This window comes from Microchirus variegatus (assembly GCF_963457635.1).
Source record: "Microchirus variegatus genome assembly, chromosome: 2".
NCBI lineage: Eukaryota > Metazoa > Chordata > Actinopteri > Pleuronectiformes > Soleidae > Microchirus > Microchirus variegatus.
The window spans coordinates 29,836,364-29,863,501 of NC_139803.1; the positions used below are offsets into that span (position 1 = coordinate 29,836,364).

Below are 27,138 nucleotides of genomic sequence, written 5' to 3' on the forward strand. Positions count from 1 at the left end.
GTTGGTCCTCACCTTCTGACACCACTTAATATGGGTTTTCCAGTTGTGATGGTTAAGGTTAGGGTGAGGGGTTAGGGGTTAGGGAATGTAGTGTGTGTGTGTGTGTGTGTGTGTGTGTGTGTGTGTGTGTGTGTGTGTGTGTGTGTGTGTGTGTGTGAGAGGTGGACAGCCTTAAGCTCACTTTTGCCCGTGGACTCCTCTCTCTCTCCCAACCCCACGCGCACACACACACACGCACGCACGCATGCACGCACACACTGGCACGAGGCAGATCTGGCAAACCGGGACACTTCACGCGCAGCTCCCCTCCGTGCACCGGCTCCCCGGCGTGGACATTTTTAATATTTCATCTCGGATTTCCCTCCCCTCTCTCTCTCTCTCTCTCTCTCTCTCTCTCTGTCTCTCTCTCTCCCTCTCTCTCTCATTCTCGTGTGTGTTCCTCGCGCATCGCGCTCGCGGACGCAGCAGAGGTGTGTTGGAGCTGTCTGAGCATGAGATGAAGACATGAACGCTTGGTGAATGGGAAACACCAGCACGGAGGCAGCGCTACCTTCCCCCCATTTTGACGAGCTCGCTCGCTCCTCCGTTGGCGAGATTTGCGCACGCGACACCGGAGCCGGTGTGTGCGCTGTGCGGGGCCGGGCGCGCGTCGTCTGGGAGGAGTAGGGAGGATGGAGGCGTTTTTCACAGAGGTAAGAGACGGTCTCACTGATTTGGTTCGTTGTAGTTGACAGACTCGATGTAGAGTGTTGTTTTTCCTTCATCATCCACATCGAGCTGTGTTGTGGCAGGTGATGCTTTGCTTCTGTTGATCATCATCATCATGGTGAGGATGATGATGAAGAAGGAGGAACAGGAGGAACAGGCCTGGCTCAGCGCGAGCTCATTCATCGAGTGGGAATAAACGAATGCCCCGTTATGTTTTTTTACGATCACCGCAGAGCGCCGGGGCCTCGCTGTTCGTCTGTGACTGAGTGAATTCACAGCACAACCGCACATAAATTGGCCAAACGAGAGCTGACACTGGCTTTTGCCTCCATAAGGCTCGCGCTCCCGGATTAAAGCCAATCTGTCAACCGAGGGTGTCCTCGCTGTACCAGAGCTCTCTGTGTCCGGTAAACCTCTCTGCTGTCAGGGCACTTTTTAATGCACAAGGTGTGAATGGGATGGAGCAAAGGGGGTCTATGGGTGGGTAAGGGCCGGCACACGTCTGCAGGAATTGAAGAGGGGATGGAGGAGGAGGAGGAGGAGGGGAGGATGGATATGTGTAGAAGGAGGTGGTGCAGAGGAGCAGGATGAAGGTGGACTGAAGAGTCAAAGAGAGGAGGAAGATCAATCATAACTGAATATTTGATAAATCACTGTCCCTGATTATCTGACAAAACCACTCTCCCTACACCAGTGTGTAGTGGAGTATAGACCAGTATGTTTGACAAATGATATCATAACCTGTTCATGTAGCCTTAGAATCAGCCTTTTATATGGACTCTATAAGGACCCTGCCACCATCTTTTAGCCACCATGTTTTTATGGCAGCCCCAACACACAAACCAGCCAAAGAGCGTGCATTTCATATTTTAAAGTTTTAAAGCCAAACGGTGTGTTTTCTTTCAAGTTTCTTGGCGTGCTTGGGAAAGGGAGGGGAGAGTCTTCAGTCTCACTGTTAAGCTGCGTTTGGGTACAGTAGGATACTTATTATTTTATGTTTCCATTAAATACTACCAAAATAACCAGGCTCAGCTTCTTCCACAACAGTCACCTGGTTGTGCAACAGAAAAATGTCAGGAGAAAACAGCGTCTGGATGTCCTCCATTGTTGTCTGTGGTGTTTTTGACTGTTGTGTCACGTGTGTTCACGTCGTCGTCTGTTGTCATCATCGCTCCAGTTACGACCAGTCCAGTACGCGTAAAGGTTGAAACGCGAGCCACACCCTGGGCTTTATCGTTCCAAAAAAGCCAATTTAGTGAGGTTAAGTTTTCCTTTTCATATTTCTATTCCCTTGTCTCTGTCCTCAGTTGATGGAGGCCTCTCACCACACACACACACACACACAATCACACAATCTGATGAAGCACCTTTGTCTTGTCCAGTGATTTCGATGCCAATATCCGTCCTCTTGAGGCTACTTATCCTTCTCCATCTTCAGTTAATCTGATATGGCTTTAAATGCCCCTCATATGGCAGTGATGTCATGCCATTTACTGCTCTGTATGTGTGTGTGTGTGTGTGTGTGTGTGTGTGTGTGTGTGTGTGTGTGTGTGTGTGTGTGTGTGTGTGTGTGTGTGTGTGTGTGTGTGTGTGTGTGTGTGTGTGTGTGTGTGTGTGAGACCCTTCTCTTTCAAGCTGTTGCTGAGGATTACAGCAGTGAGTTCAGTTTATATCGATACAAACACTACATGACATGACCAGGATGACCAGCATCAACAGTGACATGACTCGACCGTCTCTCGTCTGCTCCACTTCCTCTCAGTCTGTGCGCGATAAATTGATCATGACCATTGATCACCACAGACCGCCACATATTAAAAACCCTGCAGCCACACACAGATACACACTCTGGACACAAACGTGAGACTGAGTTATTGAGTTCTACAACATATGCAGACTCACGATCCTCACATCCCTGCATCACTCGTCCATGTGTTGCTCTGTCTGTCCTTAAAAAAACAAAAAGAGTGAACAGCTGACCATGTCTCACTCTGTTTCCACCAAGGCAGTAAACACGATAACTGGCCAAGCATGAAATGTCAGGTGGCTTCAGACGACTTTGTAATCCCCTCATTTTTTTTCTACACTCTTAGAAATAATTGTGCAACCATTTAAGGTTCTTCGGCTTGAACCCTTTTAAAACCCTTTATTCAGGAAAGGGGTTTTAAAGGGTTCTCTGGATCAAAATGGTTCTTACTGGAACCATTAATGTTACCAAGAACCCTTGAAAAACCCTTTCTTCTCGAAAGGGTTTTTCAGAAGCAAATGGTTCCAGGTAGAACCTCAGCCCTTGTAGAAGAACCCTTTTGGAACCTTTATTTCTAAGAGTGTGTAGTGTTGGTAAAACACCGTTCATGATACTGGGGATAAATGGTCAGTAGTTTTAGTGATTTACTGGAGAATGTTTTCATGTTTGAAGCAAACTGAGATTGTGTTTTTAGGCAGACCAGAGTTCAGTTGCACATTCAGTCCTCCCTAAACAAGCCAGACTTACTACGATCAAATGAAGTAGGGTTTGATTAAGAAGGAGCTGGTGTGAAAGCAGCCAGAGAAGCAGGAGGGGAGTGAGGAAGCACAGGAAGAGCATGACATATTTAGTACCACCAGGATTGGTTGTAGCAGTTATTCACTAAGCATTGGTGACACTTTTAATGTTGATATTATAGTAAACCAGGCGTGTCGACCTTTGACCCCACAGGCTAATTTATGACAGAATTTGCACCGATGGCTTCCAAGATCATAACAACCACTGCAATAGAAGGTGCATGTTAGGAATGGGACCTAGAATAACTCTCTTGACTACAGTTTAGTGTAATTTCAGTTCTGTTTACCCTCAAATTGCCGTGCTCTCAACACCTGGATATGTGTGGGTGTGTGTGTGTGATGACATTTGGTCTCAGATGTGACATTTGTGTGTCGTGACAGGTTGAACTGGATCACAGGTGTGCTGCCCGAGACACATGATGTCAAACCTGCCGTTTGTAGTCTCTGTCTCTGACCCTGTCTTTCTCCCTCACTCTCTTCGTCCTCACTCTGTCACTTTCTTTCTCCTTCGACTGTGAATTATTATTATTATTCATGACTAATTTGTTGAGTGGCCACTCATTGAAGAGGCTTTCTCGCCCTGAAGTTGCTCTTTCATGCAGTGACCGGCAGTAAAATATTAATCATGTGGATTCATTCTGTGTGGCTGCGTGAACATAAGCTGTGAAACATTCATACAAACAGCAGCACACAAAAAAAACTGGGTTTGTGGTTTGTTTCCAGTGTTTTGAACACTGAGCAACACTCTGATTATAAGTCATTTATTTTGTGACATGCATGTTGGAAACAGAACATATAACATATGGATCTGTGTGATGTAGGATTCGGTGTTTCAGCTGAGGGAAGGCAACAGTCAGTGGAGATGTGTGACCTATATTCAGCAGCTCCAAACACATTTGTTCTGCTCAGGAGCTGCTTCAGCTCTCTCTCTCTCCTCTCTCTCTGATGCATACTTTCTTTCCCTGCGGCCACTCTCTCTCTCTTTCTCTCGGTGCCTCTGCATCTTGCTTAACCAGCCACTTTCTGTGCCACTCTTCAGCGCTGTCTCTCTCTCTCTGGCATTTTTCCAGCTCTATCTTTCCACCCTTTCACATCTCCTCCTTGTTCTACACGATTAAATTGCACTGAAGCTGTTTTACAATGTGTGAATCAAACGTCTCCGAGAAGATTCACGTGCTTCTTTCATCCGGTCACTTATTTACCGATAATGTTGTAAAAATGGCTGTTAATTGTTTTAAATTCACTTAAAGTGTAAAAATACACTATCTATAAAAGATAACAAAACATCAGAGCGTATCCAACAATGCTCTGCCAAAGCTTGACGGAAAGACGCTGTTTCCATGGCGCCCTGTTCCCACACTGTTGCCGTGGAGTCTTGTTGCCAGGGTCCTGGTGGATGGAGGGCGTGTGACTGTAGTTTAATCCAAGATGAGAGGGAACGTGATAATTAGCACACTGTTAATAAACTGTCCTCTCAAGGAGGATGTGCTCTGTAGAGACACACGCACACTCTTTAGTGGATGACTCTGCTCTGGTTTCTCTGGATAAATAGTTAATGTGTTTGTTTATCAGTGTAAAGCTTCAGAGTAATAGCAGCCAGACATCACTACACACAGTAACAGAATGCTGACAATTTCAAAGTAAAACTTATTATTAAAAGGTAATTTTACTGGATTTTTGAGCCTTAAAAGATGCGACTCATCTGCAAGTAACATGTTCACACACACATGCACGAATGCACGGATGCACATATCCATTCATTCACATTGTTCCTCCACTTCCTGCAGCTATAATCCTCTGAGGGCTTTTAATATTCCATTAAAGGTGATTGCATTATTACCTTTAATGGAATATTACTGGCACAGTTTAGGTCCCTAATGCAGACAGTGCTGAACAGGAGGATGTGCTGTAGGTCAGAGAGTAATCTTGCCAATACTGTACAGCATCCTCCATTATAGAATTTTTTTTCACATTGTGTAGTTATATATGTATATATATATATATGTCTATATATTTAACATTCAGTGCATCTCCTCAGATTAGAATCACAGTCAAATGTAGTACAACTGTGACCATGACACCAAAGAAACCCAGCAGGTACCATTTCATGCCCTGGATGTTAACTGGTTGGTTAGAGAGCTGTGCTGTGAGGTCAGAGGTCATGTTTGAGGGTAAAGTGACAATTGAGGGGAGTTGCAGTTTAATGGAGCCTGACGAACAGATGATAGACGGAGGTGGAGACCTGTGTTTGACCGTGGCCTGGTTTGGATTTCATAGAGCAGGATAAATATTCAGAGTTTGTTGTCATGCATGGCCATCGCTGCCTGTCTGGGCCAGTCATGGACAAGGGGGAGGGGAGGAGGACACTGAGGAGGAGGAGGAGGAGAACAAGAGTGGTGGTGGTGGGTGTAGGTTGTAAAGCTGGCAGGTCATTTATAACCTTCCGTCTTCCTTTGGCTGTATTTGCCTCAGAGATTGCACACGACTCAGGCAAAGTACATCGATCTGGGACGAGAGACCCATTTACTTACGGGGGGAGACAGTTAAAGAGCAAAAATGCAAATTATACTCTAGTTTCTGGAGAGAGTGAAGAGAAACTGACTCCATCACTTCACTTCCCCCACCATTGAGCCTGATCTTGGTGTTTGCACAGCATACAACATGTAAAGCAAGTTACAAACTCCTTGTGGCAAAAATAAGAAACAGGATTGTGCCCATGAATGTTGCGTGAATGTGCTTCAGGGGGCCACTGCTTAAGGGCCAGTGATAGAGGTTTAACTGGGGTCAGGGGTCATTTAATTTAGTTAAAACAGGATGGGGTGAAGTGAACTGCGAGAATGGAGCCTGTGGCCAGAGGTCATCGGGTCAAATCACAGCATCACCGCCACTGTAATGGCTCTGTGTGCTGGAATCTGACGGGCATGACAGAATGAGACTGGCAGAGAGAGAGAGAGAGAGAGAGAGAGAGTCATTCTGAGGTCTGTTCATACAAAGATAAGAGTAAATTAGCATTTAATGCAACATGCAGTCAGTGAATCACAGCTCAGACACAGAAACCCTTAAACGAGTCTATAAGAGATTATGCATGTGTTCATCATCTTTTTAAAGCCATTATTTTCTCTCCTTCATGTCTGTAAACATCAGTTAATGAATCCGTGAGTAGGGAGTGAGCTGCTAATATCAAAACAAAGACACCCACAGAGAGCATAAAAAATAAAAGAGCTTCATCAAGTGCATTAATACAGGAAAGTGTGTTTGTGACAACATAATGAGGAGAGGAGTAAAGTGTGAGATAAAGGTCGTCAGGCAATGCTGGGGCCGTGGGACCATCTGTTACTAGAAACCCCTGCTGCCCACTTTATTCATTCACACACATCTGGTGTGTGTTTACGGCTCTAACTCTGTTCTCAGCCTTCAAACACGAGCTGTTAAATGAGGAAAGTTTCTCTTAACAAGAAGATTATTCAGTCAATAATGTGTCAAAACTCCTCAAATTCTCTCCTTCTGCGTTCTCACTTCTCTGCCTCCACTGTTGTGATTTGCCCCTTTTTAGGGGTTGGAGGTCAAAGGTCAGTGTCTGCATGAAAGAGGGTTTTGTGTGTGTGTGTGTGAAAAAAAAAAATGTCCAGGAAGAGCACACTTCCTCTCAACCTGAGACCCCCCCCACCATGTCTTCACCTCTTCACCTTAAAGTGTAATGATTTGACACACACACACACACACACTGTTGCTACACCTTGATAGAAGATCCAGATGTTCGTCTTCTCCGTTTAAACACATCTGTCTGTGTGTCTGTGCTGACTTTACACGCAGTCTGTGAAATGTAACACAAAATGTGTTTTATTGTTAATCTAATGATTTTTGTCTCAATTAAGTGTTTTGTCTGTAAAATAAAAATAAAAATATGGTAAGAAGTGGTTCATTATTTGACCAGCAGTTTGTTATCATATGTAGTTAAATTAAAATCTTTACATTTAAATTTGTGGAGCCTTATCTTACCTTCAAATATTATTATATTTACCCAAGAGTTTCATCTTCATTTTGTAGTCTACTGTATAGCGGTAATCTGAATATGAATCGTTTGTGCACGTTGCACTTGCTGCAGTGCCTAATGTTTGGTGCCTCTGTTTACTGCAGTTTACTGAGTTTTAATGTGTTTTTCTGACCATGTTGTCTGTGTGACGCAGGGAGCCCGTGTTTGGGTCAGAGAGAAGGAGCAGTTTGTTCCTGCGACTGTGAACTCCTGCGATGGAACCCTCGTGCTCACAACCGACTATGGGGAGGTAAGAAACACAGACAAAAATACTCAACGCATTATTACACTCACTGTTTACACCAGACACTATTCTGTATTCAAGTTATCTTACAGGTCATGGTATCGAGTCAACAAAAATAATCTAGTATCTAGTATCTTTACATCACATTTAAACCAGGAAAAGTGTTGTGCTCAAATGTTTTGGTTGCTTTTTAACACATTCATTATTGAGGGATGACAAGAATAAGAGCCAAGGAAGAAGACGATTACATGGAGAGCTTTCACCTCGATTTGAAAGTGTTATTGTTTATGTTTAGTGGATTAAATCCCAAAGTTGAAACTCAAAACTCATTTCTTATGCACACAGAGAGGTTTGTGTTTCTCAAATGTAATTATCTCCTAATGTAAGTGGAATGGTTCATTTATCAAACAGGATGTGAATCCGTAAATCAGCTGATTTGATGAGTTTAAAGTAAACAGGAGAAGTAAACAGTGTCGTCTGTGCTACTGTGCCTCTGTAAGTGACACAAAGGTCAGAGTGAAGATCAAGCAGCTGTGCATGATCCTCTATATGTGGATTGATTGAAACTTGTGTTCATCTTGCTCCACTTTCTTTTTTCCTCCTCATGCATATTAAGAGTTCATCTCTGACACACTTTCAGCCTCGAGAGCAGAGCCAAATTAGATGAAGAGAGAGAATGATGAGAGCACAGATGAAAATGCTTGTTTCGGGATGTTAGAAAACACCACACTCCCTTCCAAAATAATGATTTTTACTCATTTTGGGTATCTGTACACATGCATATACTCATATATTCTATGCGCTCCAGTTGGCAGTATTTAGATGGTGCTAATAATAGACTTGGCTCTCTAGCCTGAATTCAAGTGAAGAAACATCCACATCTATTCCCCTTCTCACAGATGCACAGTAGACTCTGAGAGCCTCGTCTTTTTCATGTAGCTGTAGGTCAGAGTTTCTGTTTTGTGGAAATAGCAAGGACAGACGGGCATTTCCCAAAAGAGAGGCTTGATTTTTTTTTGGAGCAGGCGTTGTCTTTACTCTGGATTATGAACGTCCTGAACCTCCCCCAGCCCCCACCCGGCTCTGCGAGCCTCTCTGCGAGCCTCTCTGCGAGCCGCTGGTGTTCAAATGTAATAGGCTGTGGTGAATATTTGATGGAGCATGAGCAGGATGAGGGAAGGTTTATGCTGTTACAGGAGCAGGATCTGACCCATGCAAACACAACTCTGTCTATTCCTGCTGCTTTGCTGTGATCAGGGTCAAAAAAATAGATTTTGTTGACTGCAGCGCTCGGGAAATCCCGCAGCATTTTGAATTGTCCAAACAGTCAAACCAATAAAATGACTAATGCTCAAGCCAAAGGGAGTAGAAAGCATAACACAGTAGCACTGTTTTTATTGCTCGTTTTCCCCCATTTTACTTCTCGTGTTTCCCTCTCTGTTACGCTGTCACTCTGCTCCTTTGATCTACAGACCCTGACCCAGTTCACCACAAATACTGTGGTGTTCAATCTGCTCAGCTCCACGGGTATACGACTATAGCATATAACCCTTTCTATAATTTAAACTCATCTTTACCCTGCATTTTAAATATTGGCAATGAATAAGCACTCAGACATTGGAGAGCTGATGGTTTGTCTTCTTTTGTCTTAGCTCTGACTTCTTGTTGCCTGAATTTGGAATATGAGGCAAAATTTATGTGACTGAGGGATCGTGTACAGTAAAAACATAGAAACCTGCCGTCAACAGCCTTCAGGAAAAGTGAAACGTCTCATGCTGAAGGCTAATTTTACCTGCATTTGACAAATGTACACCATGTGCAAAATACAGTATGTAGACCTTGAACACACACAGACACACACTCAGAGGTTATGACTGTGACGAGTTATGGATAGCGAGTGTTATGTGACCTGGATTTCAGCAGTCAGTGAGAAAAGCTGCAGTGAAAGCTCACGAGAGCACAGAACATGCTGCAGGGACGCCGCTGGTCCATCTACAGACACACACACACACACAGGAGACACTGACACACACTCAAAGTACAAAAGTGACTCATTTGTCTGATTTGGCACAGAAACGAGCTTATATTTTACGATGTGATCTCCCGACCCACAGCACGTCTGTAACCCTCTAATGACCGCTATCTAAAACTGCGGAGGTTTGTGTGGTTTGATGATGGCTGATGAGATGTGCTGTAGGTTGTGAGCTGAATGTGATATGAGATCCAGAAGCTTGTTGTTGGCTCTGTCCGTTCTCCTTCCATAAAACTACTGTTGGCTGCAGCTGCTCCTCCTGCTTCCGATACACTCGTCTTAAACAGAAATATCTCCTGGACCACGAAAGGTCTGCACGATCTGATTTAAGGTCAGCGAGGACCTGAGAGCTGCAGGTGCATAACACAGAGCTGTGTGATACTGTGAATGTACATCTGCAGAATATATAGGTCACTGTGCCCACAGCTCTCGCTCACTCTCTCTCACTCTCTCACTGATCTCCTCCCTCTGCAGCTAATCTGTGAAGTCAGATGAAGAGAGTTTGCAGGAAGACCATTACTCTCTCTCCCGCTTTCCCTCTCTGTGTGCAAAAAAAAACAGAACGCGGCTATATTTAGAGACACAGCTGGAGCTGAATCAGCTGTGTGTGAACTCATGTGACAATGGTTTGAAAATAACAGTCATTAATAATATTATTTAAAAGTTTAGAATTACAGCTTTAACTGATTTTTCTGGTTAAATAAAATATGAAATTTGCTGAAGGATGGATGACGTCTGTCTGTCCGTCCAGTATGTGCTTTCTCTCTGTCACTGTGCAACTCTCTCACTGTCATGTCTCTGTTCTGGTGATGAATTATTGAACATGAGACTCTGTTCACGGTGAATATTCTACTCTCTTTGCATCCGCTTTACACAGAATACATTTTGTGTATGTGCGGAATCATTTGAAACAAAGATGTTTTGTGCAAAATTAGTTTTAAAACCAAACAGAATCACATTTTTCTTTCACTCACTGACTTCTTGTCTTCTGTGCATCTTCTCCTTTCCTCAAATTTGGATTCTACACATACAGAGAAATGAGTTTACAGTAGTCAGCATGTGGAAACCATGTGCACACACCTGCAATATTAAGGAAAGGAAAGGATCTTTATTGTTATTATACAACAATAGTGAGCTCAGATGGACGGTTGATCCTGGAGGAAAACCCACACAGAACATGTAACTCCAGCACCTTCTTGCTGTGAGGCAACAGTGCCAACCTCTACCAACCTCTACCAACGACTGTGAATAATTGTTTACTAGTTGCACTCTCAGAAGCATCTGCAGTAGAATATGTGTGTTTGTGTGTGAAGCATCGTCGTCTGTTGCACTATAATTAACTCTGAATTGCAAAGGCATGCTTGACTTTGTGAAATGGCTCTCAGTAAAGCGATAAGTGCAGGCAAGAGTCTCAGAATGAGCAAATTAGACATTAAGTAAATCTGCGCGAGCGAGCGCCGCAGGATCTGTGATTATCAGAGTGACAGACAGAGAAGAGAAGACGCCTCAGAAATACAGTGTGTGTACTGTATGTACACGAGTCGGCATTAAAGAGTAAACATGGAGGAAGAAAGAGGGGGAAATGTTGGGATTGCAGAGGAAAAGGGGAGTAAATTAATGAGCAGTGAGATGGAAGACGAGAGAGAACACACCCGCATGTACAGAGAGAGAAGAGTCGCAAGTGACAGAGAGGGGGAGGGATAACGGAGAGAGAGAGAGAGAGAGAGATAAAAAGCAAATGAGACGCACAGAGAAAAATTAAGATAAAGGGATTCAGTCAGGGTGGAAAAGTAAAAAGGGAAATTTAAATAATGTCAGATACTTCCTGTCATCACTCGATCTCTGCATGTGTACGGAAATGAATGCATCTCATCACTGTAGGCACAGCAAACATTTATAATCATGTTATACTGTACATGATTAAGTCGATAATGGAGTAGCACAGCAATGACTTCATTAAATCTAGATTAACAGTTTTTATTTGACTCTGGGATCATGCTGTAAACATTATAGATCACACATGGGTTATATTATACGGCCCTGGGGTCAGATCCAGCCCCCGAACCAGTTTAATCAGACCAGTTTCACCTCAAGTTGACTCTCCCTCAGCTGGCGTGACAGACCATCATCTGAGTTGTGATTTTTTTTTTTAGCAGTTGTGACGATGGAATCGTAGTTAAGATCAAAAACAGAAATAGAAAATATATAAAAAAAACTTTTATTTGTGTCTCTTCACCTGCTGGTAACAGTTCTCTGTGACACCAGAAGGTGATGAACAGGAGCAGAACAGAATATTTATTTCAGAAACAGCTTTTTATCTGCAGACAGTTGAGTTATTTTTTTTTGCTGTGTGAGTGAAAGTGATGTATTTAAATAACAGTAATGCAACACAAACAGACTCTGGAATGAAATAATCACCTTTATGCTGAAATACAATCACATTAATGTCCTGTGCCTGTGCTTCTGTGGACGAAGGACAGTAAAGAAGGACAGGGATTATATTTCAGGTCTGTTCTTCTCTGCTTCTGTGCTCTTGTCACTCTTTTCCTTTCCTCCATCTCTATCTTCTTCTTCTACGTCCCCTCACGTAACCAGGTTCCCCACCCACCTATGTCCCAGACTATGCTAGTTGCCATGGCGATGGATGACATAAAAGAGATAGGAGGTCTGGGGAGAAGAAGAAGAAGAGCTGTGGCACTTTGTATTCTGATCATGTGACTCAGTAAAATTCAGTATTGTCTTCCTCCTGACTCAAGACACTTGTTTGTCTTTGTCCTTGAGGACACAAAATGTCTCATAACTGCAGCATAATAGACGACTTTTAGTAGAATACATGTGTGATAATGAGATTTCCTCCCAAACATCATCATCACGTGCTGTTAATAATAATAAGTGCTAAGTGAAACGCGTCACGCTCCGTCCTCAGGTGTTGTACCTGCAGCAGGCCGAGGTCACCAGGGAGCGAGTGTACGCCATGCACCAGTCCAGCATCGACGGCGTGGAGGACATGTCGGCGCTGGCCGAGCTGCACGAGGCCGCCATCATGCACAACCTGTACCAGCGCTACCAGAAGGACAGCATCTATGTAAGTCAGCTATTGAGGCAGAAGGTTAAAGTTAGTATAACTGAACTTTGACCTTGATCCTGTGGAGCCAAAGTGTCCATTGAATTGACGGCAAACACAAACGTTTGTGTACAGGCACACAAAGATGAAGCAGCATAATTCTAATATGATGTTCTGCTGCCGCTGCGATCCAATAACTGACTCATGATCTGCAGAGAAATGAATTGCTGAAGTAATTTGTCTCTGTGAGTTGTGAATGAATGACTTAACTGATGCCCATAAAAGAACTCACTGACAAAGATCTCTGTGATTGTGATCATAGATCAAACACAGCGGTTATGTTTGAAGAAAGTGGGACAGATTCATGGGAAAATGTGGCGATAATCAGACGACAGACCAATGACAGCCTCTGTGGGTGGGACCTATAATCTAGATGATGATGAAATATTGTCCACACACAGATTTTACCATAAGCTGATCACAAGAATTTAGGGTTTCTGTGTCACGGTGTATCCTGCAGCTCACTTTTATATGTGACATGTGGAGGCTTTTTATGTTTTTAGATAAAAGGGAAAACATATTTAAAATAAAAATCTGACCTCCATCTTCTTGTAATTTGGACCTTAACTTTCTCATAAATATCCAGTAATGTGTAACTACATGCTGCTTTCTTTTATCCTCCAATCCAGATGAATATCAAGACAAGACTACTTTAATATTTAATTTAATTTAAACAAACAAAGGCAGGGATAGACGAACATAAACAGCTAAAGACCAAATGATGACAAAAAGACCTGTAATATCATATATTATCCTTCTTTGTTTTCAGACTAACATTGGCAGCATCCTGGCTGCCGTGAACCCCTACAAGCAGATCTCAGGTCTGTACGACCCCGACAGAGTCGACCTTTATTCCAAGCATCATCTCGGGGAGCTCCCTCCCCACATATTTGCCGTGGCCAACGAGTGCTATCGCTGCATCTGGAAACGCCACGACAGCCAGTGTGTCCTCATCAGGTGAGTTCACAGGACCAGGATTTAAGGTTGTGATAAAGTATGTTCAGTTTATGTCTGTTGCTGTTGTGTTGTTGCGTCTGTTTTAGATGTGTTTCCCTGCTCCAACACACCTGATGTTCAGCTCATCAGCAAGCTCTGCATAAGCCTGATAATGACCTGTATATTTGAATCAGGTGTGATGGCAGTGGGTCCACAGGACCAGGATGGAGAAACCCTTTTTCCAACCATATTTTACTTGGTAAAGTTGGTTTACTTCTCCAGGTTTGATCAGACTCAGTGTCTTTGTCTCACTCTGTATCTTGAGTGAAACAGACTGCGAGCTAACGCCACAGTCAAATCTCAATGTCAATTACACAAATGGACCAGCGTAAGATACTGAAATATCAAGAGAAGGTCACAGTGCATTTAATTAAAGTGTGTGTGTGTGTGTGTGTGTGTGTGTGTCTCCAGTGGTGAATCGGGTGCTGGGAAGACAGAGAGCACCAAACTGTTGCTGCAGTTCCTGTCAATGATGAGCCAGAAATCAGCCGGGACGGCTCCATCAGAGAAGAGTACACGTGTGGAGGAGGCCATCGTACAGAGCAGGTACACACACACACACACACACGCACGCACGCACGCACGCACGCACGCACAAGAACCCAGAATTGGAATGTGTCCTCTGCTGTTCACTCAATCCTAAATGTCATGGACAAAGAAATAAACAACACTGACCTCAGGTGTGTTTCTGTTTGTGTCCTTCAGTCCCATCATGGAAGCGTTTGGAAATGCAAAGACTGTTTACAACAACAACTCCAGTCGCTTTGGAAAGTTCATCCAGCTTCACTTCTCAGAGGGAGGAAACATCCAGGGAGGCTGTGTCATCGACTGTATCCTCAATAATGTTGTGTGTTTGACTGTTTCTGTATTATGTTATCGTGGAAAAGAGAATTAAAGGAAAGTTAGATCCTTGACTTCCTGTCTTTCAGACTTGCTGGAAAAGGTCTGTATGTCTGCGGCTGCACACAACTTTAACTTTAACTCACTTCAACTGACCTGTTTGACCTTTTGTGTTTCGTGAATTGTGATAAAATCATAATCGAGGCCTTTGCTGCGCTGATTCTGTTGTAGAACCGCGTGGTGCGACAAAACCCCGGAGAACGGAACTACCACATCTTCTACGCTCTGTTAGCCGGAGCCAGCAAAGAGAATAAAAGTAAGAGAAGCCCTGCGAGCGGATTTTAAAGAACAAGAACATAAATGTGCTTTTATAATTTGAGTCGTTTCCTCCATCAGGCCTTTACTTCCTGGAGGAGCCTCCTGAATCTTTCCACTACCTCAGCCAATCAGGATGTCTGAAGGACAAGAGCCTGAACGACAAAGAGCTGTTTAACAGCGTGATGGTTTGTCTGTTATCCTTCAAACTGCAGCATAACTATGGGCTGTCCTAATTGTTTATAATGATAAAATCTTTGTTTGTGTTGTTTGTAGGAGGCACTGAAGGTGTTAGAGTTCGCAGAGGACGAGATCAGAGACATGTTTAAGCTGCTCTCAGGAGTCTTACAGCTGGGAAACATCGAGTTTATGACGGCAGGAGGAGCTCAGATCACGACCAAGCAAGGTCAGCGAACGCCTCTCGTAAAGTGAGTGACACATTGAATCCGAGGCAGACACGTTATGGATGTATAACGCTGTTTTCCAGTGGCCAGTGATGCCAGTGAGCTGCTGGGCCTGGACGCCTTCCAGCTGTCCGAAGTCCTGACTCAGCGATCTATAATCCTCAGAGGAGAGGAGATCTGCTCCCCTCTCACTATAGAGCAGGTACAGTATGGATAAATACTTGTTTATTCTCCCTGTATAGATGCAGCAGTCACTCACAGCTCTGTTCTTCTTCTTCTTCTCACCGCTGTAGGCCGTGGATTCTCGTGACTCTGTTGCCATGGCGTTATATTCCCAGTGTTTTTCCTGGATCATCCTCAAGATCAACCAGAAAATTAAAGGGAAGGAGAACTTTAAATCCATCGGCATCCTCGACATCTTCGGCTTTGAGAACTTTGAGGTCAGAACATTTTCCTTTGAAATCTTCTGCCACCTTCACAGTGAGTGTAAGAGTTTAACTCAACGTGTGTGTTTGTTTCATTTCTGCTTCCAGGTGAATCGCTTTGAGCAGTTTAATATCAACTATGCCAATGAGAAGCTACAGGAGTACTTTAATAAGCACATCTTCTCCCTGGAGCAGCTGGAATACAACAGGTTCATACTGCACTATTTATTATATTTAACTTAAAATTAAACACCACGGATGGAAACATACGTCTACAAATCATGCTCTTCACCATTTTAAATTAAAAAAATTTTAATCACAGAATTACTGCATCATGGTTATAATCGTTTTCGTGGACCATAAAAATCCCTTGCTGCTTTATTTTATACAATTCTGTTACAACATAGATATAATGCATAGCCATTAAGGTCATTTTCAAACACGTATTATATAAGTACTAAGTTCTCTTTATTATCCCAGAGGGTCAAATTGAAGCACAACTAAAAATAAATAAAAATAGACACATACAACAATGACAGTGACAAAACACAAGCCAAGCAGCAACACAAATGACTCATTCAGAGAATTCTTTAGTCTGTTGGGTCTGTGACTGTGGCCTGAAGGCAGCAACCTGAATTCATCTGAGATCTGACCTGTACATGTGTGAGAGAGATTATCCAAGGTTGAGTCTGTCACTTTGCAGCTCACCTTTATGACTGGTCCTGATCTTCTGATTCAAGAGGTCAGAGGGGTCGTCCATTTGTCCAACCTCTGCTCAGCTGCTGAGTGTGCTTGTTTAACTTTTCACAGGGAGGGCGTTCAGTGGGACGCCATCGACTGGATGGACAATGCCGAGTGTCTTGACCTCATAGAGAAAGTAAGAAGCTGATTTATTTCAGCGTAGACGATATGTTGTGATGCTAAATGTCATTCAGTTCCATAACAAGTTGCTTTTCCCTCTGACAGAAACTGGGTTTGTTGGCGCTCGTGAACGAAGAGAGTCGATTCCCCAAAGGAACAGACTTCACTCTGCTGGAGAAGCTGCACAGCAGACACTCTGTGCGTTACTTACACATTCGTTCCTTTAACTTCATGCATAATTCACACACAAGTGTTGCTGTTAAACACTGTTTTCTCTCCTTTGCCGCAGACAAACCCTTACTATGTAAAACCCAGACTCGCAGATCATCAGTTCGGTATCAAACATTACGCCGGGGAGGTGAGCACATTCTTCACAGTGCACTGAATGTTTTCTCTTGTGTCTCAGAGATTATATCATTCATGACTGTTTTTTTCCCCTCAGGTTTTGTATGACGCTAAAGGAATTCTGGAGAAGAACAGAGACACCTTCAGAGATGACATTCTCAACATGCTGAAGGACAGCAGGTGAAAGAAGAGATGCATGTCTTGTATAGTAGTAAAAGAGTGTGTGACCAGAAAATGACTTTGGTAGAAGTTGAAGTCACTTTTTAAAAATGAGATCATATCATAATCCTCAGAATATCATAATCCCCTCTGAGAGGACAAATGACTTTAGATTTAAATGTAAAAATCCTCCCTGTGTGACACAGACTGGACTTCATCTACGACTTGTTTGAGAAAGTCGGCAGCAGGAACAACGAGGAGAAGATGGGAACAGCGCGACGGAAACCCACCGTGAGCTCCCAGTTCAGGGTAAGAGATGAAAGAGGAAGTTTTCATCCACTGATATTCGTGAATCCACCGAGGAGAAGTGTCCTAACATGTCCTCTGCGTCTCCTCAGGACTCTCTCCACGCTCTCATGGCCACGCTGAGTGCGTCCAACCCTTTCTTCATCCGTTGCATTAAACCCAACATGCGGAAGGTCAGTGTTTTTCAGACAATAACAGACGTGGAACTCGAGCATGGCGTACATGGATTTTCTTTTCATGTTTTACTCGTAGACCCCAAATGTGATCGACCCAGAGATCGTCATGAATCAGCTGAGGTATTCTGGGATGCTTGAGACCGTGAAGATCCGCCGTGCCGGGTTCCCCGTGCGCAGAACCTTCAAGGACTTCTTCTCTCGGTATTTTACATATTTGGATTTATCAAAGTCGTGTTTTGTGACTGAGACTATTCTTCATCCTGTAAATTATTTTCTGCTCCACAGATACAAAATCATTCTGAAAGAAAAAGTACCAGCAGGTGGCGACGATAAAAAGAGGAACTCAGACCTTCTATTGAAATATGACAAGACTAAGAAAGAGTGGCAGCTGGGAAAGACCAAGGTAACATTCAGAAATACACATAATATTATTCGAGTAACGTTATGATAAAACCATCTTATTTCTAGTATGGTAATTACTATACACTAACATCATTTACGTATTTACAGTATTTTACACAATGTTTTTAACCCTTACTTCTCATGCAGCACGGATCCGTGAAAAGTGTTTTTCTTTTCTTTTGAATTTTTCACAAACGATTTTAAACATTTTAAGTACTGTTTGCTTTTTTTCCCATCAGATTGCCTGTGCTGAAAATAAGGCTATAACCTACCTACCTAACCTTTTCTACTTTTACCTCTGTAGGTATTTATGAAAGAGTCTCTGGAGCACCGTTTAGAAAAAGACAGGGATGAAGTTCGACGCCAGGCTGCGATGATAATCCGTGCTCACCTCCTCACCTTCTCTGCCAAGTAAGAGCCTTCTGACAGGAGCTGAAGTTGTCTGCGTTTAAGAAGATAATAAAGTAACGTCTTCTGCCCGTTATTGTCCACAGGAAACACTTCAAGCTGGTGCGCGCCAGTGTCGTCACGCTGCAGAAACACATACGGAAGCACGTCCAACGCAGGCGATTCGTGAGGCAGCGCGAGGCCGCTCTGGTGCTGCAGAGACACCGGCGAGGACAGGTGGCACGCACTCGTGTTCGGAAGCTCCGAGAGGCGAAGAAGAAGAAGAGGGAAGAGGAGCAGAGGAGGAAGGAGGAGGAGGACAAGAAGACACGCGGTGAAGGGGAGAAGGAGGAGGAGGAGAAGGAGGGGGAGGCGGCTGCAGGAGGAGAGAAGGAGACAATTACAGTAGAAGTAAGTGATGACACTCTGTGGAGATTTTTTTCATCATCTCATCAGAGATATTGGAGCTCAGTCCCCCCTCTCTCTCTCTCTCTCTCTCTCTCTCTCTCTCTCTCTCTCTCTCTCTCTCTCTCTATTCTCCCTCTTCAGGGGGAGACCAGGCAGATGGAGGAGATCTTGCAGTTGGAGCGTGAGATCGAGCGCTTGCAGAAAAAGAGAGAGGACGAGGTGTCGCAGCTGTGTGAATCCTCGAAGCATCAGCTGCAGCTGCGTCGAGACGCCGAGCTGAAGCGAATGAAGAAGGAGGCGTCTCGCAAGGCCACGGAGCTCATCGACCTCCTGAACTTCGGAGGCGTGGATCCCTCGCAGGCAGCGGCGGAGGTGAAACCTGCTGCCGAAGCAAAGCCTCCCAAAAGGGCAAGTAGCTCAGCAGGTGCTTCCAAAGAGGAGGAGGTGGATGAGGGCTTCCACGCTGAGGAGGAGTGCATCCCTCTCCCTGACTTCCCTCCTCCTGCTGAGACAAACGCTCCTGTGGATCAGGACATATTTGCTCAACTTCCTCCTCCCCCACCTGCCTTTGCTGAGGGGACGGTGCCTCCTGCACCTCCTCCTCCACCTCCTCTGCCCACAGATGGGGAATTTGTCACTGGAATTCCTCCCCCTCCTCCTCTCCCTCCACCTGGAGACGGCTCCGCTGCTCCTCCACCTCCTCCTCCTCCGCCTCCCCCAGGAGAGGGAGAGAAGGCAGAGCCGGAGAGGAAGGTGAGCATGGTGGAGAGCCTGGGGGACGGAGAGGAGCCCATCTACAGCATGCCGGCCGACACCGAGTCAGACTACGACCAGGAGGACGAGGAGGGGTCCGTCAACGCCGGGGACGACAGCTCCGTGTCCGGGAGCAACCGAGGCAGCGCGGCTGCGCCGGACGAGGAGCACCCGAGGAAATCCACCTGCACCAACGCCAGCATGGAGTCCTACAGAGGCAGCTCTGACTCTGTGAGGACATACACTCTCATGCATCCTCCTCACATGCGTGCACGCAGACATGTATGAGCAGCGCCGCAGTCAAAATTCTACCTTTTTCTAAAAGTTTATTTAGCTCAGAACTGTGATAAACTGAGAAGGTGGCACAATTCTTTTAATTCCTTTATATATAAATGAGTAATGAGTGATGTTATTGTCTGTGTTACCAGTATGCAGACAGTGATGATGAGCATGATGGGATGATGGACACTGATGAAGAGGTCACCAATGGCAGAGTCACTCTTTTTAACGGGAATGGACCTCCATATTTCCACGGCTACCTCTACATGAAGGGTGAGTCTCTGAGGATCAAGAGTGTCTTTGCTCCTGATGTGAATGTGAATGACAGATTTGAGTGGTCCTCATCAATACTACCTTTTCTTTCCTCCTCTCCCTCAGCTGGGCTGATGATCCCGTGGAGACGGAGGTGGTGTGTGTTAAAAGACGAAACCTTCATGTGGTTCCGGTCCAAACAGGAGTCTCTGAAGTCCGGCTGGCTCTACAAGAAGGGAGGAGGTCTCTCGACCCTGTCACGGAGGTTGTTGTAGTTGATACAGAGTGCAGCTGCATGCTTACAATGAGACAATATTACAATATAATGAGAATGTTTAAATTAAATTAGTGTGTGTTTTTTGATAGAATCCAACATTTTCACTTTAATTTCTCCTTAAAGCACTTATTGTTTTTTTCAATTTAAAAGGTCACGTGACACATTCTGCATGGATTTAACAGTTAAACTAGTGCATGTTATAATAGCATTCTATAATCATAATAATGAATTTGTTTTTGTCTAATTTGAAGCTTTAAACCCTCTGCAGAAATGGAAAAGCACCTGCGTCCTAAACAAGCGGCTGGATTGTGACTTTTACTCTCTAATAACAAATCATTGCCTTATATATATGTGTTAGACAAATTACAGATTAAAACTACAGGTATATTAAAAAGGTTTTATATTACACCATTAACTTCTACTTATATATGTCTTCTATTCTGCTTCTAATATCAGAAGTATTTGAATTTACCTACAATTGCAGAGAGTAATTGATCCCATTGTATACATATATCATTTTACAGTTAAACCACGGTGTGTCATTTTTGGCCGTTGTTTTTGATTGTGTCTCTTTTTACCTCAGAAACTGGAAGATGCGCTGGTTTGTGCTGAGGGACAGTAAACTCATGTACTACGACAACGACAGTGAGGAGAAGCTGAAGGGAACCATCGACATCCGCGCTGCAAAGTAAGATTTTATAGGAACGACGAGACACATATTTTCTTTTGTTGTTGTTCAGTCAACAGCAACAGCTTCATCTGTATCCTCCTATTTACAGGGAGATTGTGGATAATCATGAAAAGGAAAACGCTCTGAACATCGTGACGGACGAGCGGACGTATCAGGTGTTTGCAGAATCACCAGAGGACGCGAGGTGACAGAAAACATCCTCATGTTGCACGTGCAGTATGTCTGAGTGGACTGATGTGTGGACTGATTCTAACCCCCTGTGTGTCTCTCTGTGCAGCGGCTGGTTCAATGTCCTCAGCAAAGTGCGTGTTTGCACTCCTGAGCAGCTGCTGGAGATGTCCCACGAACAAGCAAACCCAAAGAACGCTGTGGTCAGTCTCTGCAGACTGTGACACTGCTCACATACACATTCATACCATGTCCTGATTTATTATGCTGTGTACAACCTTTTTTTAATGAATTAAAATGTACAAAACGTACAGAACATACAAGATAACATAAGATAAGATAAGATCGTCCTTTATTAGTCCTGCAGTGGGGAAACTGACATTGTCACAGCAGTAAAGATAAAGGTAATAAATAATAAACGTGCATTGGAAGTACAATATAAAGTAAGACTATAAAAAGGTCATTAAGTTACCAGAATAAATGCAGTGTGGGCTTGATATATAAGTATAAACAGGATTGAACATGAAATGTTATATATCTATATGCACGTGTGAATTTAGGTCATTGTGTTACAGTAGCATTTATTATTATAATAATAATAATATGGTAATAATAATAATATCACTTTTGCTTTTCCACTCCACCTTCAGGGAACTCTTGACGTTGGGCTGATCGACTCTGTTTGTGCGTCAGATAACCCTGACCGGTAAGTTTTACCAGCATCAACAGAGCAGGGAAATGCTGTCAATAAAATGAATACCCTTACATAACTACACATAGATTCAAACTCCAAAACCCCAAAAGCCTTAAAATCTCAAAATATTCCTGCTGATATTCAGGCTCTCTGAGCTTGTCTATGAAGTAAATCAATACAGCTTGAATTTCAAAATAAAACAACTCTGGATTAAGTCAGTGACAGTAAAGTAGCAGCTGATTCTTTCACTTTTACCTTCCCAGGCCCAACTCTTTCGTCATCATCACGGCAAACCGTGTGATCCACTGTAACAGCGACACACCAGAGGAGATGCATCACTGGATCAGTTTACTGCAGAAACCTAAAGGAGACGCCAGGGTGGACGGACAGGAGTTCCTGGTCAGAGGTCAGAATGCTGTTTGTTTTTTAAATAATGACACTTTTTACTACTTGATATCTTCATCATTTTGATTAAATTGTTGATTGTTGATGTCACCATTAATCAAATATGTCCACATTTCCCCCATGTCTGCAAAAGACATTTCCATGCATAAACATAGTTGAGGTTCACATCCTTACATTTATATTCACAGTATTTTTTTTATGGTTTTAGTGCTATTCATTTTTGAATTCTTTCCTTTGATATACTAATATATGTTATGTGTCTCTGTTTCTTCTTCTTTCCCTTCCTCTGCCTCCATCGTGGCTCAGGTTGGCTCCAGAAGGAGATGAAGACGAACGCTAAGAGCACGTCCCTGAAGCTGAAAAAGCGCTGGTTTGTTTTGACCCACAACTCTCTGGATTATTACAAGAGCTCGGAACGAAACTCCTCCAAGATGGGAACTCTGGTCCTGAACTCGCTCTGCTCCGTCATTCAGCCGGATGAGCGCGTGCACCGGGAGACAGGTGAGGTTGGAGAGGAAAAAGGAAAGATTAATCTGGGATTAGACATGTCAAGCAAGAGTTCTGTTTTCTTGCAGGTTACTGGAACATCATCGTGTACGGGAGGAAGCACTCGTACCGCCTTTACACCAAGATGCTGAATGAAGCTATGAGGTGGACAGCTGCTGTGCAGGGAGTCATAGACAGTAAGACTCCCATAGAGACTCCGACACTGCAGCTCATCAGAGACATCAAGGTGAAACTCACAGAATCACATACAAAAAGTTTCATGTGGTGTTGATATGGATAATTTGGACTGATGATGCTTTTCCACTACATGGTCCCGGCTCGCCATGCCTCGATACAGCATAAAAAGTACCAGGTATCGCTAATAGAAAAGCAAAATAACTTCAAACGCCATTCGATTGCAGATTTTGTTAAAATTGTTCAGTTTTAAGTGTTTTGGTCGTCATCTTCTTCAGTTTAACACCGAGCAATTTCCTGCTCCTACATTTACTGTGTGAACTTTAGATCTTATGAACATACCTGTCATTCATGAAACAAGTCCCAGCTTCTCTTGATCTTCTCAAATCACATCCCAGACTCACACACACACACACACACGCACACACACACACACACACACACACACACACACACACACACACACACACACACACACACACACACACACACACGTACGTTAATCCCCATCAGCTTCATGTGTTGTAATTACATCCTGGACGCCGTGAGACGGCCAATCATGATCACTGTTGGAGCTCAGAGATAAACTCCAGAGGTAAATTTGATACGAAACGACAACAAAGTGACAACCGGTTGAACTGTGGTTTATCTTTGTCTGTTTTCCTCAAAATTGGAAGAGAATTTACAAAACTGGCATCATTGAGGCTGTTGAGGAAAACCCCCGAAATTAGTGAATGAGACGTTAACTCGTCAGGAACATGTTTTCTGATGTTTTAATGAAGTGAGAAGGGGATTATTTTTCCCACACATTTCCATCCAAGTTCAGTATATTCTTACTTCCTGAATGACTTTTGATGTTCAATACGTAGTTGCCTCCACAAAAGTATTGACGTTTTTATACCCAGCTCTAATCACCTACACAACAACAGTCAGAGAACATTAAACATTAAAAACGCTTTAACAGACATGTGCTCTTCTTCACTCAGGAGAACAGCGTGAACCCGGACATCGTGGAGCAGATGTACAGGAGAAACCCCATCCTCAGATACACGCAGCATCCTCTGCACTCTCCTCTGCTGCCACTGCCGTACGGAGAGGTCACGACCTGTAAGTCGACCTCTAACTCTGCAACACACACTCTTAAAATATATGTCAAAATATCATTTTATTTATTAATTATTGTCTCCATCTATACACATCTTATTCTTCTGTCAATATCACACAGTACATTCATTTTACATATGTTTTTCAAATGAAATTTGATATTTATTCAAAATCATTCAGCCCTATTTGCTATATAAGATGAAAAAACTTTGTAGTAATAGTCCACTATTAAACAGATTATATGGCGTTTCTTAATTATTCCAAGCATGTTTTTCAGTCTTCATTGTCTGATTTTCTGTCCCTCTGTTTTTATTTCTCCCAGCAGTGCAAAGGCGTCAGGGCTACGCCAGTCTGCAGGACGAGGCGGTGCGAGTGTTCAACTCCCTGCAGGAGATGGAGACTCTGGCCGACACGGTGCCCATCATCCAGGGCATCCTGCAAACCTGCCAGGACCTGCGTCCTCTCAGGGACGAGGTAACAAATAGTTATTATAGTTATAGTTACAGTTATTATAATAGTAAGTCATTCTGGAAGGCATTGCACACAAACATCACTACAGCAAATGGCCAACAGATGTCAGCATCTCCTATTTTATCCTTGGATGTCATGTCATTGAAAAAAGTGGATAAAAATCAGTGGAATCTTTGGGATATAATCATAATTTCATGTGTGTAATCTCTGTGGACAAAATCCAGAATCAAAGATAAAGCAGACCTACACTGACAGTATTTATAAATTGACTAATGTCTTTTTTTCTTTAGGTTTATTGTCAGGTGATCAAACAGACCAATCACGTGCCTCAGCCTAACATCCCAGCCAATCGGGCACACTGGCACCTGCTCACCTGCATGAGCTGCACCTTCCTGCCCAGTCGAGTCATCCTCAGATACCTGCGCTTCCACCTGAAAAGGTCAGTGTGTGATTATGTGATTATGTTTCTCGTGTCTGTGATGAAATCACCAGCTGAATAAATAATAATAAATGTGTGTTTGTTTTCACTCAGAGTCCGCGAGCGATACTGCGGCACTGAAATCGAGCGTTACGCCACGTTCATCGGAGAGTCCCTGAAGAAGACCAAGACGCGAGAGTTTGTCCCCTCTCAGGAGGAGATCGCCGCCCTGCTGGTGAGACAGGAGATGAGCACTATCGTCTACTGTCATGGAGGAGGTTCCTGCAAGATCTCCATCAACTCTCACACCACAGCTGGAGAGGTGATCTATCTAACCTATGTACAACGACAGTACATCGTCAGGGTAAAAGTCTAATCCGTGTTTTGGTGTCGCCGTCTCAGGTCGTGGAGAAGCTGATCCGAGGCCTGGCCATGGAGGAGAGCAAGAACCTGTTCTCTCTGTTTGAACACAACTCCTCCATCGACCGAGCGTTGGAGAGCAGAGTGATCGTCGCAGACGTTCTGGCCAAGTTTGAAAGGTTTGTACACCCTGTGCTCTCTTAGGTCTTATGTTGTCAGTTTGTGGTTCAGGTGTTTTAATCATGCTCCAAATATCAAAAGCACTGTGGCTGTTTTTTAATTGTTTGCTTGAAGGTAAAACCATGCAGGGTAAAAATAGTGAATAAGATATTTTGGTATTTCTCTGTGTGTGGGATTTTTTCCTCAGGTTGTCAGGCAGTGACGAGGAGGAGGAGGAAGGAGAGTGGAAACTCTACTTCAAACTCTACTGCTTCTTGGATGTGGAGAGCATGCCCGAGGAGGGAGTGGAGTTTGCCTTCATGTTTGAACAGGTGAGGGTGTTTAAATTTAGAGAAGGTAATAATTACTGTGACTGAGGTCATGATTTGCACTTTCATTAACTATAATTGTGCCACCGAAGCTGTTCGTGTTGACCTACTTCACTCATGTGCAAGTTGTCTCTTCTCAGGCTCATGAGTCTCTGATAAGCGGTCACTTCCCGGCCTCAGAGGAGACGTTGCAGCACCTGGCAGCTTTACGTCTCCAGTATCTCCACGGCGACGGGGCGGGTCGAGCCGGCTGGAGTCTGGGAAGTGTTTATCCAATCGGGCGTCTCCGCAATCGCATCTTCCACTCCACCAAGACGGCCGCGGGTGGAGCCGGAGCAGGAGGAGCGGGAGACGGGAAGGGCATCGTGGGAGGACCGGGAGGGGTCAACATTGGCGTGGAGAGACGGAAGACCCCAAGCTTCCTGGATGGAACCCTGAGGAGGAGCTTCAAGACTGGATCACTGAAGAAGCAGAAGGTTTGGAGAGACCACCTTTGAGTGTTATAGATCATATCGTTTCAATTTACTGACCTGTGTCCTTTCAGGTGGAGGAGGAGCAGATGGAGATGTGGGTAAAGGAGGAGACGTCTGCCACGCGCACCAGTGTTCTGGAGAAGTGGACCCGGCTGCAGGGAATGCCCCAGCACCAGGCCATGCTCAAGTACATGAGCATCATTAAAGAGTGGCCCGGATATGGATCCACTCTGTTTGACGTGGAGGTGAGTGTAAGAAGAAGAAGAAGAAGAAGACATCATTTCATAATCTGTTTTTCCTTTATTTGACTCTCTGTGACTCTCTCCTCTCTCTTCAGTGTAAAGAGGGCGGCTTCCCTCACGACCTGTGGCTCGGCGTGAGCGCTGAGAACGTGTCTGTGTATAAACGAGGCGAACCCAAACCTCTGGAGACCTTCCAGTATGAACACATCACCTTTTTCGGGGCGTCGCAGCCCTGCACGTACAAGGTCATCGTGGACGAGAGGGAGATGTTCTTTGAGACGCCTTTGGTAAGAGATCATTATTCAGTATTTACCTTTTAATACTGTTCTTTATTTCGTTTTATACATTGTTTTGTGTGTATTTAAGGGTTGCTTTGACTGTTTTCAGTGTCAAATTAGGTGGCAATGCAGATATACTTTTATGAATAGCACAAACTGAATCGTATTATTCACTCCTTAGGTCGGAGAAATCACCAAGATCATGAGGGCCTACATCAACATGGTGGTGAATAAACGCTGCAGCATCATGTCAGTGTCCAGCATTTCCAGTTCCTGGGCCAGGTGATTTTCAGCAACAGTGCCCCCCTTCCCCCCCAGGGTCGGTCGGTGGGTTTCGATGGAGGCAGTTGCACCAAGCAGCCAATCCCCGAGGGTGAATTGTGAGTTGAGACAGA

At 44.0% G+C, this 27,138-nt stretch overlaps 1 protein-coding gene across 1 annotated transcript; it reads left to right on the forward strand.

Annotated features, from left to right (window-relative positions):
• Positions 1–671: 671 nt before the first annotated feature.
• myo10l1 (myosin X, like 1) lies at positions 672–27,029 on the forward strand (the record flags this gene model as incomplete). The annotated part of the gene is made up of 42 exons (XM_083902950.1): positions 672–692; positions 7,440–7,535; positions 12,488–12,646; positions 13,455–13,642; positions 14,093–14,227; positions 14,387–14,525; positions 14,753–14,837; positions 14,918–15,024; positions 15,113–15,242; positions 15,324–15,442; positions 15,534–15,680; positions 15,774–15,874; positions 16,476–16,542; positions 16,632–16,724; positions 16,816–16,884; positions 16,969–17,051; positions 17,237–17,339; positions 17,429–17,509; positions 17,589–17,713; positions 17,798–17,915; positions 18,219–18,325; positions 18,409–18,712; positions 18,851–19,693; positions 19,891–20,014; positions 20,120–20,258; positions 20,854–20,958; positions 21,050–21,145; positions 21,239–21,332; positions 21,780–21,835; positions 22,087–22,229; positions 22,535–22,729; positions 22,804–22,961; positions 23,896–24,016; positions 24,336–24,487; positions 24,775–24,923; positions 25,017–25,224; positions 25,305–25,441; positions 25,630–25,753; positions 25,891–26,226; positions 26,295–26,468; positions 26,561–26,752; positions 26,925–27,029. The coding sequence occupies 42 exons, from the start codon at positions 672–674 to the stop codon at positions 27,027–27,029; spliced, it is 6,228 nt and encodes a 2,075-aa protein (XP_083759076.1).
• Between the last annotated feature and the right edge of the window lie 109 nt (positions 27,030–27,138).